Genomic DNA, 12,734 nt, shown 5'->3' on the forward strand with positions numbered 1-12,734 from the left:
TCTCATTAACAAAGCAGTCAATTCCCTTTATTTTTAAAATTTTATGTACACATATGAATGATCTGTATAATGTACATTCAATATAGAAAGCTTTATATATTTGATAATGTATAGAACATTTCACAATTACACTAATCTCTTACATAACATCTTGACATCTGTTTTTAAATTTTTTTTGCACAAGCTCCTTTTTCAATCAATTTGGTAAAGCCAGTTATACATACCGACGTGTACTGTGAGCTCTCAGAAGGTTAATGATTGAGGAGAGGAAACCAGGGAACAGGTGCAGAGACGAAACCTAATTGTGTCCGCCGATGGGCGGACAGCCACGCGGACTGGAGGCAGGACAGGGAAATGCCCTTCTTAGGGGTAGTCACTTAGATTTCCCGATTTCTGTAGACTGCAGTGCAACACCACAGTCACACTAATTCAAAAAAACATTATAAAAACTAGGAAGAAAGTTTTGTCTTTTTGATTCACAGTCTTGTAAACAGATATAAAGGAACAAAATGTGCTTACATACATCAAGAAAAAAAATTCTTGTGTATCCACTTAGGTTGATCCACAGAATGCTTTCTTATACCGTGATACTATTAGAATCACTGACTTCTTTCCTAAATAAAAATATATTTATAGAAAAAGGAATAACACTGTCATGAAACCAGGAGAAAGGCAGTAAGTCTGTTTCAACGTTATCAGCTGTAGGAATGTGGATCGGGCACTGGCCTTTCAGCATTTATCGTCTCTCATGAAAGTTTCAAGTCTGAAAGCCAAGGTCGCCTGCCTCGTGGTCTACGGGAGGCGGCAGGTTAGACATGACCGACGAGGATGTCCCTGCAGTAAGGTAGCCAGCAACTCCAGGGCCTGCAAGAGAGAGAGGAAGAGACACACCTTCTGAAGAGCAGGGTCATGTGAAGACACTGATCTTTACAAAAATGTCAGGACCGGGTCAAGCACCCCATCACAAGGAACTGATAATCTCTTAGGATTGTCTAAGTGTACAACTAAGCCTTAACCAACAGCTACAACACAGCACTGTTTTCAGGGTTTGCCTCTACTATTTAACAAAGGTAAAAGTCATTTCAAAATGTATGCTGGGCAGTAACACTGGTGTGGAAATACGGAAAAGCTTTCCCTTCTCACATCTGGGGAGGTCAATCTTTCAAAAAATCCTGGGTGCTGAAGGATAGCTAATGTCAAATGAGAAAAAATGGGAACCGAGGAGAGAAACTGGACTTGGTCAGCCCATCCAAAAGTCATACTTGAAGAAATTCCCAACAAAAAACCTTCTACCCACATTCAAGTTAATCTATTCTCATTTGGTGCAAAGAAATGCTGTTAGAACAAGTAACACCAAATGAACAGGGTTGCTACACCCAGGTCTGTGAAAAAGAAAAGGCAGGTTCTAGACATCTTTCATAGGTCAAAATCAGAATGCTGTGGAAAAGGTGTCAGTATTTTAGTTTTATACGTCTTCTTTCATTCTAAGAGTCCCCAGTGCCTGAAAAGGCTATTACCTCAGCCAGCATTCATCCAGATGTATCCTATGAGCCTAAAACGGCTTCAGCCCTCCAGTGAGACGTTAAGTACATCTCACATTGCACAGCGTACAGAGTGTCTGTAGGGGGCACTGCACTGTAGCATCAGACCACATACTGAGCAATACTTGTAGGTGAAATCACAGGAAACAAGGCAAACAGCTAAGGAACACTGAAGGGTTAGGACTAGGAAGGCAGTGGACGCGGCATGCATGTAGCAAAACGGTTCTCTACCTGCTTCAGAGAGCTACACAGAAGTTAGCAAGCTGCCTGGCAGAGCGGATCTAAAGCCCGCTCCTGAGGTGAAGGGGACTGCTGCCAGTTAGAAGGGAAGGAGAGACACCTGAGGGGAGAAAAGAAATATAAGCAGCAAGGGAAGTTGTAAGGAGGTGCAAACAGCAGAGCAGTTTAATGCAGGCTAAGGTCTAACAGGCACTGATGTAGGAAAAAGGGGCAGAATTCAGATTCATCCTGTTTTTCACCTCAGACTGGGCACTTGCACTGAGGATGTGAAATGAGCACACCGTGCATCTGGTGCGTGGTCACAAGCGGCCGGGGACAGCTCAGCTTGCGTGAGCTGCAACACGCCACCAGAGTGCCCAGGCACGCGGGCCTTTGAACTCAGACGAAGGGTTTTCCCTTTTTGCGGCAGCGTGGGCCTGCATCTATCAGCCCCTGCTTTCCAGCGATCAGGACACCAGGCCTTCACAGACTGCTCAGGCGAGGGCCACCAGGTCAACACCCACCCCCCCCGACGAGGCGGGTCAGAGCTGCTGCGCCACACTGCCACAGCACGTCCCACCGACCTGCCCACTCGGAACCGCAGCAGCAGGACGGCGGCTAGGGAACTACCGAGGAGGTCGCACCAAGGGCAACCCTTCAGAATGAAGCCCTGAACACTCCAGACTGGTAAGGCTCCTGAGCACTTCTGACTGTGGGCCCGGCTTGGTTCACATCAAACGAATAGATTATGAGACCAGATCATGACTGCTGCATATGGAGAATGGAGTATGGCTGTGGTTCTCAAACTGTGTGCCGAGGCATCCTGCCCCAAGTTCACAGAGGGCCCTGCCGGATACTGTAAATTTGACACAGGGACATCTGCTGGATGCCATACAAACAACTACTCTCAAGTTGTTTGAACTACTTAATAAACTTCATTAAGTATTTGTTTCTTTTGGCCTAGAGGTAGATGAAAAAAAAATCACTAAGATATTAAGGGCACTGTTAACTGAGAACGCCTGGGAACCTCTGGGCTAAAATCTAAATTATGAATGACAGGCCTAGAAGGATTATCCAGAAGAGTCCCAATTCTAGCCCCACCATTTGCTTCTTTAGGAAAAATAACCAATTGCTGGAATTTCTGTAAATGAAGTCTGAGGTGCTCTCTCCCTCACACCCCTGGCCTCTCCGTGAGGACACATCTGGTGTCTAGGGACCGGAAGCTAGTCTGCTCAGGTGGATGGGACGGGACAGTGCGTTCTCCAGAGAAAGGTGGACGAAAGAGTAGGGGCTCCCTGCAATGGGGACGGGGCTCACTGTAAGGCTGCTGGGCTTAAGAGGGATGAGAAAAGACAGAAATTAACAGAGACCCCCACAGCACAGAACTTGCTGCCAGGATGGAGAAGCGGAAGGAGCCTGGGCTTTGGTGAAAATGAACACAGGACTCTCAGTGGGGAAAACAAAAAAAGGAAGCCCTCTCTTAGCAGCAATGTCCTACAATAAACTGACACTGACCTTAGGGAAACTTTCCTCACAGGGCCCTGGACAACAAGGAGCCACAGCTTACTCGCAGCATGGGTAAAATCCCACTGAGGAACTTTTACATGCACACTTGCCATAAAACAAAACAATACGCCAGTTTAGAGAGCCAGTCTCCATTTATCAACACTGAGTAATCCTGCCTCAGACGTTTTTGTTTTTACCCCAGATCCTGAATGTGACTGAGTGACATTTGCTCAGCAGCCAGGAAGAAGAAAGTCATAAATACATTTTTGGTCATTTCCATCTTTTTCTGAAATAGTTTTTAACTTACTTTTATCTCTCCCCATCTCCTAAACAAAACTCCACTTATTTGCCAACCTCACCCACACGTTGTCAGAAGAAAAGGGCTGGTAATGATGTGTGTTCTCACAGCACCTTATTCCACTTGCAAATTGATTAGAAAGGGGCTTAGTACAATCTGAATCTTCTCAAGGTAGGGTGAGGTAAATTTCAAATTCCAGTTCAACACAACATCGTACACATTCCTCGGAGTTCCACATAGTGGGATTTTGTCATTACCAGAAGCACCTGCCCCTTTGATTAAACACATGACATACAATACATCAATGGAAAAGCTCAAATACAAAAAAGAAAACATTTGGCAACCCAGGCAATAAATACACACCAGTTCAACTGGCAGTACTTTCACAACTCAACAAAAGAACACCCCAGACCGATGACGTGCTAAGAACTGGACAATCTGGGAGCCAGCACGCAGCTCAGAGCTAGTCCAGGTGGTCCCATGTTGGCTGCGGTCTCTGCAGGCTTCAGCAGTGACCTTCAGAGTGGCCACAGTCGCATCAGGCCCTTTTAAGGCTGGAATTTACACCGTCTCCCCTTGACGGCTTTACACAGAACTTGCTGCCCCTTGAGCCGGACCAAGGATGTGAAGAAATTTATAAACCCTTTCCTCTTCCCTAACCTTCTTCATCCCTTACAGCCCATTACAGCTGCTTCCCACACCTCATCCAGAGGCCACCCCAGGGACCCAAGTAAAGGGAAGGCACAGACAGGAACCTGTTTACTCCCTGTATTTTTCCTGTATTCTAACCACAGATCCGTTGACCCACAGCCTGTGAGTAAGTCAAGGACCACCTGCAGTCTTTTATTCCAAGTGAAGTCAATGAATGCTAACCTAAGTACAAAGAACAACACAGAGAATCAGAAGAGGACCTCCTGTAGGGACGATTATAATCTACATCTTAACTTCTTCAGGGCCAAATTTTAAAGAAGTTTACTTTCAGCTAGAAAAAAAAAAAAGACAGATTATCCAATCATAACATTCTTACACACAAAGTAATGAGTGTAGTGCCTCAAAAACGTGGAATTGAGTAAATCTTTGAAAAAAGAGTCTAAAGAAGTAAGTCTTCAGTGTGTTTATAAGAACATACTCCTACTTAGAAGCTTCAGCTTTACCCTGAATTTGAAAGGGAGATACAGAAGAGACTAAGGCCACATTCTAGGTATTTCTCACCACAGAGACCACAGGACAGGGGACGGGCAAGTTAGAAAGGACATGTGTGGCCCTCTACTCCTGATGTGCACACATGGCCAGCAGCCACAGCACCACATGTTCATAAATTTTAGGGCTCTGCTTATGAATTTTAGTGGGGTAATATTAAAGTCATCACAGTGAAGGAAAATCAGTAATGTCACAACCAAGCCTAAACTTAAAACCATGCAAAACTTTCTACAAAGTCCCTATTTTTGAATATTCAAGATTGAGCCTTCACAATTTATAAACTTCTATAAAACAGGATTGATTAAAAAACAATTACACTGGTATGAGAAACAATGGGTAATAATTTCTTCTCTCAGTTCACCTACAACATCTCTAGCTGGAAGAGGATACAGGGCTGAGTTTTTTTTTTTTTTTTTTTTTTGTATAATTTCAGGCAGACAGCAAGGACCACTTCATATTCCTAAAGCTAATTTCAAATTGAAAAGTTTACACCAGAAACTAGATGTCATTTTCAGCATTCAGCAACAGAATGCTTTGACTTTTTCAAACAGAAGCCAGCATGAAAACGAGCATTCCAAAATTATTATGCAATTAGTATGTCAAATGGACAAGTGTCCCAAGCTTCTAAAGTGTATTCTCTTTTGAGCTCTAGACAGTAAAACATCCTTTCCTTTACGGTACCCACACATTTCCTCCTAGAGGACAAACCCTAAATATTTAGTAAAACTACAGATTAATCACTGGAAACATAGAAGAAAAGCATTTCACTTGTGAGTATACGCATTCGGAACTTCAACAGAAGTTCTGACAGCAAGAGAATGACGCTCTCACGTTTCTGATACTGCCTCTTCTGAGTAGTTATTTCTCCACTCTTTCATGTTCAAGATAAACATTTTAATACAGCCATGCTCCAAATATAACATATGACAATGTTGATTAACTGGGTCAAAACTGAGCAAAGTCCACGTTTCAGTCAGAACACATTCAACACCCCAGCAGCTCGCCTGCTGTCCGGGCTAGAACCAGAGGCCCACCGTGTGCCCACGGCACCTCTGAGACAGGTACTGGGTGGCCTAGGAAAACCCTCTAACTGCCATTTTCGATCTAGTCAGGACAAAAGGAAGGTCCAAGTGGCTTCCGCCATATGTTGTAAAGAACTGGGTGCGGTTTACCTGTGAGGTATCCTGCTGTTTGTGACTCAGAAATAAACAAATCATGTTTCTGATCTTTGAAGGCACTCCAGACTGAAGAACGAGACAGGATTTCATTCACCTGGGGAAGTAAAACAAACCCCTTGAACATAAATTAAAGGCTGGATGTTGGTAGATGAAACTAACGAGAAAACACAAACTTCCCAGACAAACAGAAGCCAGCTGAGGGAAGATCCAAAGAGGGACCAAGACCTAGCACTCATCAAGCATTCGACACCAGGCACTCATAGTTAAACCAGACCAAAAAGTCCCTACAACTGGCTGACAGTGTGGTGCGGACTCAGGAAGTATTCCTGCTGCAAACTCAAGCTAACGCACTCTTTCAAACTATGGGTGTGACCTGTTAAAATAGAAGATTTATGAAATCAGTGAAGAGGGTTGTGATCAACACACTTGAGAAAATGAAACAGGTTACATAGAAAGCATCAGCGCATCAGCTGTAAAATGGGTAAAGCTGCTCCGTGACACACACACGAGGGTGTGAATACTGTGTGTGTAATTGTACTGAGCTAAGCTGAAAGACATGTTTCTTTCTGTAACAGATTAAAAAAAGTTTACGAAATTCAAATTGAGAGGATCTCTTTCGTGTATCAAATTCAGATCAAATATTTATTGACCACCTTGTATGTGGACTGAACAGTGGACACAAAGATGAGAAAGACATTCTCTGCCCCTGAAGGGCCTTCAGTCTAGCAGGGGAGACAGACAGTGCCAGATAATTTAGGGGTAAGCATCAGAGTAGAGACACAGAGAACCATATGGGTCCAAGAGACCCCCTAACCCAAACCTGGAAGGAAGCAACGATGGAGATGATTAGTTGTGAAGGTGGTGAAACTCCTGTTTTGTAAACTATCGTATTTCTTTCCTCCCCTTGGGAGTGGAAGGTGGGTGTCGAAATTGCTTTTGCTAATTTTCATCAACAGGAACCCAGAGGAAAGTCAAAGGGAAGACAACTGTTTCCACATGGTACACAGGAGTGTTAGCCTCTGCCTGGCATTCAGAACATTCATAGGCGAACCCCCAAAATACTTCATTAAACACACAGTTAATGGCTGCAGCAACACATGCTGTCTCTCTTCTTTACTATCACTTTAAATAGTTCAAATGATGATATTGCTAGAATGGACAATAGCATAAAAAATGTTTCTTTAGTTGGAATATACAGACACAGTGGGTTCATTAAAGGAAAGCTTTAAGTCAATTTAAATTTACAGAAGATCATCAGTAGGTAGAAACAGTCCAAATCTCTGTCAACGGATGAATGAGTAAACAAACTATGGCAAACACATACAATGGAATATTATTCAGTCTTAAATAGGAATAAAATTCTGTAACATGCTACTACATACATGAACCTCAACAGCACGGTTAAGTGACAGAAGCTGGACACAAAAGGTCACATACTGTATGATTCAATTTACATGGAATATCCAGAATGGATGAATTAATAGGAAACAGAGTGGTGATTGCTAGAAGCTGGCGAGGAGGGAGAAATAGGAAATAACCGCTTGATGGGTACAGATTTTCCTTTTGGGAAAGGTGGTGGTGATAAGGTGGTGGTTACACAACACTGTTAATGCACTAAATATCAACTGTTCACTTTAAAATAGTTTTATGCTATGTAAATTTCACCTCTACTTTAAAAAAAGAAAAAAGAGTGCATGAGCAGATGGGGCTACATAGTTACAGTGAATGGGAGATAACATTAAGAATAAAGCCAGGGAGGAAAATTAAATCACCGAACTGGCTTCACTCAGCACGTGCATGCAGCTGAAACACACTAATGTGTATCTAAGTCAAAACAAAAAGGAAAACAACACCGTGCCAGGGCTAATAAAGAAAAAAAGAGATGCAACTTAAATGGTGTTCCGTATCTTTTAAAATGGAATTATGGGACGGTTAATAAATGTACATGCCATTCCACAACTCCTAGAACTGACAATTAATCTTAACCAGCACTAAATGCTCAACGTTTTTCTATGCTGAAGAATCGTCCAACGTGCTATCAGTATCCAAAAAAAAAAATCTTCCTGGGTGACGAGCTGAGTATGTAGTTTGTGTTTTGTGAGGCAGCTATGCTAGTCCATCCTCGGTCTTGGGATCTGCTCCAACCAGATCCCAGCAGAACCACAGCTGTAAGTGGAACCTGAGTTGGTGGGCATGGCTCCTCCAAGGCGAAGACTCCCGGCTTTGAGAATACCTTGCGGTGATCAGCAGGTCAAAGCTGCGTCTGCGCAGACTCACCTGTTCTCCATGCTGCAGACTTCGAGTCATTGCCTTGAGAGCTTTAACAATCTGAGCCTTTGTGGCTGCTGGGCTGTCCAGATTTTCAAGGCCAATGCCTTCAAGTAATTTTAAGAGGTATGGGACCAAATCTGCTTTCAGGGCCTAGAAGAGAATATTAAGCATATATATATACATGCTTGAAAAAATACAAACCACCTATGAAGAAATAATTTCCCCCTAGGACCATACCTGGAAGAGGATAACCTGCTTTATTTTAATGCCAGATGTGGGACCAGTGGGGTTTGATATCTAATGATAATGATATTTTTATTTAATGAGATTTTATTCTGTGCCATCAACTATTCTAAATGGTATACACTGATTGTTTTACTTAATCCTCCCAACACCTAATTGTGCAGACCCAATTATTATTACTGATGGAAAAATCAATGCACGGAGGTAAACCATGCTGACAGTCACAGAGCTAGACAATAATGAATTCTGTGTCTGAGGGGGGAGGGTACAGCTCAAGTGGTAGAGCACATGCTTAGCATGCATGAGGTCCTGGGTTCAATCCTCTGAACCTCCTGTAAAAATAAACAAACAAATAGACCTAATTATCTCCCCTAACAAAAATAAAAAATAATAAAAAAAAAATCTGTATCTGAACCTTAGCTTTTAGCCACTAAACTGGGCTCCCTCCTCTAATGACATATACTAATGGGCAGTTAATATTTGAAGAATCTTAATTTTTTTTTCACATTTTCTTAAACATCAACCTTTGCATTCACCATACATTTCCTATCAGCCTAATAAAAGCTACATAATACTCTGGTACCACACCATTTTCACGGTCCCCTCTGAAACTCAAAGGGAAGACATGGAAGAAACTAGTGTTTAATGAGTGTGTCTCATTTTTACAGTTGTTACTCTCATGACAACCCGATGAGGTAGCTGTAGCTTCATTTCACAGATGAGGAGTCCGAACACTGTAAGGCTCACCTGTACGCCTGAGGTCACAGAGCCACCAAGTGGCAGGGCGAGCGCATGCTCTTGCCAATGCGGCAGTCTCCCCACCAGCCGACTGTAAGTGTGAACCTCAGAGCGCCCAATTATCTCCTGGAGACTAGCCAGCACCTCTAGCCTGCCTGAGTGAGGGGTGGGAGTGGGGCTGAGTGGGGAGAGAAGATGTGGGAGGAAACGGGGCTGGGAAAACAGGAGGGCCAGATAACAGACACGCAGGGCCCTGTACTCAAGCCAAGGTGTCACTCTGCCATCTGGCAGGTAATGCGGAACCACTGAAGGGTTTTTAAGATGAAGAATAATCCAGTTATATTTAAGAGTTATAGTTTAGAAAGATCTCTTACACAAGGCTTTTAAATTAATTATGTTTTTTGTTCCCTCAGTGTCTGCTACTACTCTACACTGGTACCCACCAAGTCTTATTTTCATTCGGTGGGTAACCTCTTTGAAAAGGACAATAAAAACCTTGGTATATTTCTTAAACATGACTTATGAACAAAGGAATGAATAAACAGCATGAATCTTTCCAAAGAGGATAAAGCAAATTTTACATAGCAAGCTAAGGATAAATGCTTAGTAGATGACCAAAATTTAAAGTCAGACATCACAAAAGTACTCTGACATTGGTAGGATTTTCGGCAGCTGGCCCACCTCTCTCTGTGTGTACACACACACACACATGTGCTTGTATGTGTGTGTATAAAATACAAACTCATGCATGCACAAACCCACAAGTTATCTCACTGCCAAACCTAAGTTGGGTTCCTAAGGGAAACCTGATCAGTGATAAGTAAATGAAAATCTATTTGTTTGGTATTTTTGCTTCCCTAAAATAGAAAACTAGAAAGTCACTTACTTGTGCTACTAATTCACTTTGCTCCTTCTGAAACATTCGATTTATTGCTTCACAGGCTAGACCGACGGTATCTGGTCGCTTTTTCATTCCATTCATCAGTGGGCCAATGGTCTCCAAAGATGCCATGGCACGAACACACAGCTTAAGTGCCCAAAAAGAAAAGGTTACTCGCAGAGTGAGCAATATTTTATACAACACGGTAAATACCACAGTCATAAAATATATGAAAAACCTACATTCAGTTCAAGTTTAATAATGAACCGAGTCAAATTCAGTCTATTAATGGTATCATTTAAACTGGTTTGAGAACTGTTATAATACCATGCCGCTCATATGGAGAAAGGCACAAGGCAGGGAGAGGATTTATACTGCATGTACGTTAGCCAGGAAGACAGAGAACAGATCCATTCTAGAACTATAAGCTACTAAATGGACTCTTCATACCTCGTTTTCAGACAGGGCATGGATAACCCGAATGGCACTCTTCGGAATGGCATTATTCCTATGATTCATTGCCTGGAGAACTTTGGGAAGATGGCCCAATGGTGGGACCTGATCAGCCAGCTGAGGCTGTGCATTGAAGAGACATACTGTGGCCATTGTCAAAGTTTCCAGAGTTTCTCCCTGGACGGAATAAAACAAACAAACTATAAAATACTGATAAGTCTTAAACGTCCACGGTAATCATGTGGTGTTAAAAACTAGGGATCCACCAGTTCTAAGTGCTGATACTTGAAAATTGACTCATAAATCCTAAAAAACTAACAAACTCCCCATCTTGATGGAAGGCATGAATTTAAAGGACTCTGAGAATGTGGTATCTTAATCTAAGCAGCCTTTCGCTGGGCAACGTCACATCTCATTTCTACCGCAGGTGTAAGAGATCACCTCCCAAAAGATACTATTGGAAATTTTTAAATAATGTTATAGAAACGTTAGTATCAAAGAACATCAATAATTCATGAGAATACAGCACTAGTGAAATGTTTTCTCCAGTTATATTAAAAATCCTACTAATTAACACGCCTGACTGCCATGAACTTTCTATTGTGGATAAAAGACCTGTAACTTATACCATTATATGCAGACATATATCATAACATAATGCGTCTTAAATGAACATGGAAATTGGGATGTACTCAAAAAGTGATATAGAAGGAAAATGGTTTACGTTTTTCCCTTTCTAAGTTGCTACTTCTTAAGGATTTCATTTTTTAAGCAAACTACGTATGTAGTAAAGATCCTAGTAAAGGGAAATGTGACTGTGGAAAAGAGATGTATGTACATATTTGGCACAATATTAATATTTTTTAAAAAGTCTTGCTAAGCTAAGGATAGTAACTAATAATTCCTAAGTACTCAACATACACCAGACATTAGGCTAAGCATTCCACAGTTATCAAAACTCATGAACACCTCGGCCTCATGCTGTTATCTTTCTATGGGGCAACAGAGGCAGAGTCACACGGTCCTACTCCAGGCCACAGAGCTAGTCGGGGATGGAGCCAGTACTGAGATCCAGGACCATCTAACAACACACCTCGGGCTCTTCATCATCTCCACAGCCAGTGTGTTTAATTAAATCCAACAACAATCACATCTTTCAATTATTTTCAATCTATAGGTTTAAATAACAACTCCTTATGTATGTCAGGGTTTCTGACTGACCAAACCAAGACCGAGTCTACTTTCTTACTCACTTCTGCTCTCCTGGTAGCTGTTGGTTCTGAGCAAGGGTGCAGGTTCGCTCACATAGTTACCACTCTCCTGTCAATCCCTTCAACTAGGGTCATCCCTACCGTCTATGGAAAGCTGAGTGACGAACGTGCCCTAGGAGGACACACTTCTATTTAGGTTTCTACACTGAACATTTAGGTTTCTCCTTAAAACTATACAGTTGCTGGAAATGGGATGGCAGAATCCTTCTCTCAGAGCTTCTGTAATTGTCAGAAACAGCATCCTCTCCATATAGACAGCTCCAACTCTGGTTCAGAAATAACCATTTTACTAAGAGTTTCACTTCTGATCATGCTAAAAAAAAAAAGATGAAGGAGCATATTTGAATTTAAGTGTGCTGCTATACTGAAAGAGGTGGCGAATTATTTAAAAAACTTCTTAAATAGTGGTACTGGGGGTTGAACCCAGGACCTCTGCACTCTACCACTGAGCTATACCCACCCCACTTTTAAAAATTAAAGTATAGTTGCTGTACAGTATTATATAAGTTACAGGTGTACAATACAGTGATTCACATTTTTAAGGTTATACTCCATTTATAGTATTATAAAATATTGGTATATTCCCAGTGCTGTACAGTATATTCTTATATCTTATTTTGTACCAAATAGTTTGAAGAGGTAGTCACTTCTTAACGCATGGTCAGTGAGGATGGTGTTTTAACAGAAACATCATCAACATACTCAGCAAACTATCTGAAATGTTTTGCTGACGGCGGAAGCTTACGTGAGGATTGTTCTTCTCCAGGAGCTCAGTTAATTTTTCTAGAAGTGCAATAAGAAATTCTCGAGGCTTTCTTAGAACCCAAGCTGGTTGTGCAATAAAGATTCTCAAGAAAACTCCTCCAACAGCAAGTTCACCCTCTGCTTCTCCAAACACCACAGCAAAGTCTTCAGGCAGCTTTGAACAGGGAAAGA

The 12,734-nt window shown here is 42.0% G+C and overlaps 1 protein-coding gene across 2 annotated transcripts in view; it reads right to left on the bottom strand.

The window, feature by feature from the left end:
- The window catches only part of DNAJC13 (DnaJ heat shock protein family (Hsp40) member C13), a 106,763-nt gene continuing 94,029 nt past the window's right edge, over window positions 1–12,734 (bottom strand). For both annotated transcript variants that reach the window (XM_010947740.3, XM_010947739.3), the window contains 6 exons: window positions 12,544–12,717; window positions 10,525–10,704; window positions 10,081–10,221; window positions 8,220–8,363; window positions 5,937–6,036; window positions 1–864 (listed from right to left, as the gene is read on the bottom strand). In XM_010947740.3, the coding sequence (XP_010946042.2) occupies window positions 758–864; window positions 5,937–6,036; window positions 8,220–8,363; window positions 10,081–10,221; window positions 10,525–10,704; window positions 12,544–12,717 (846 nt within the window). In that variant the 3' untranslated portion in view covers window positions 1–757. The remainder of the gene's footprint in view (window positions 865–5,936; window positions 6,037–8,219; window positions 8,364–10,080; window positions 10,222–10,524; window positions 10,705–12,543; window positions 12,718–12,734) is intronic.

Source organism: Camelus bactrianus, chromosome 1, assembly GCF_048773025.1.
Source record: "Camelus bactrianus isolate YW-2024 breed Bactrian camel chromosome 1, ASM4877302v1, whole genome shotgun sequence".
Classification (NCBI taxonomy): domain Eukaryota; kingdom Metazoa; phylum Chordata; class Mammalia; order Artiodactyla; family Camelidae; genus Camelus; species Camelus bactrianus.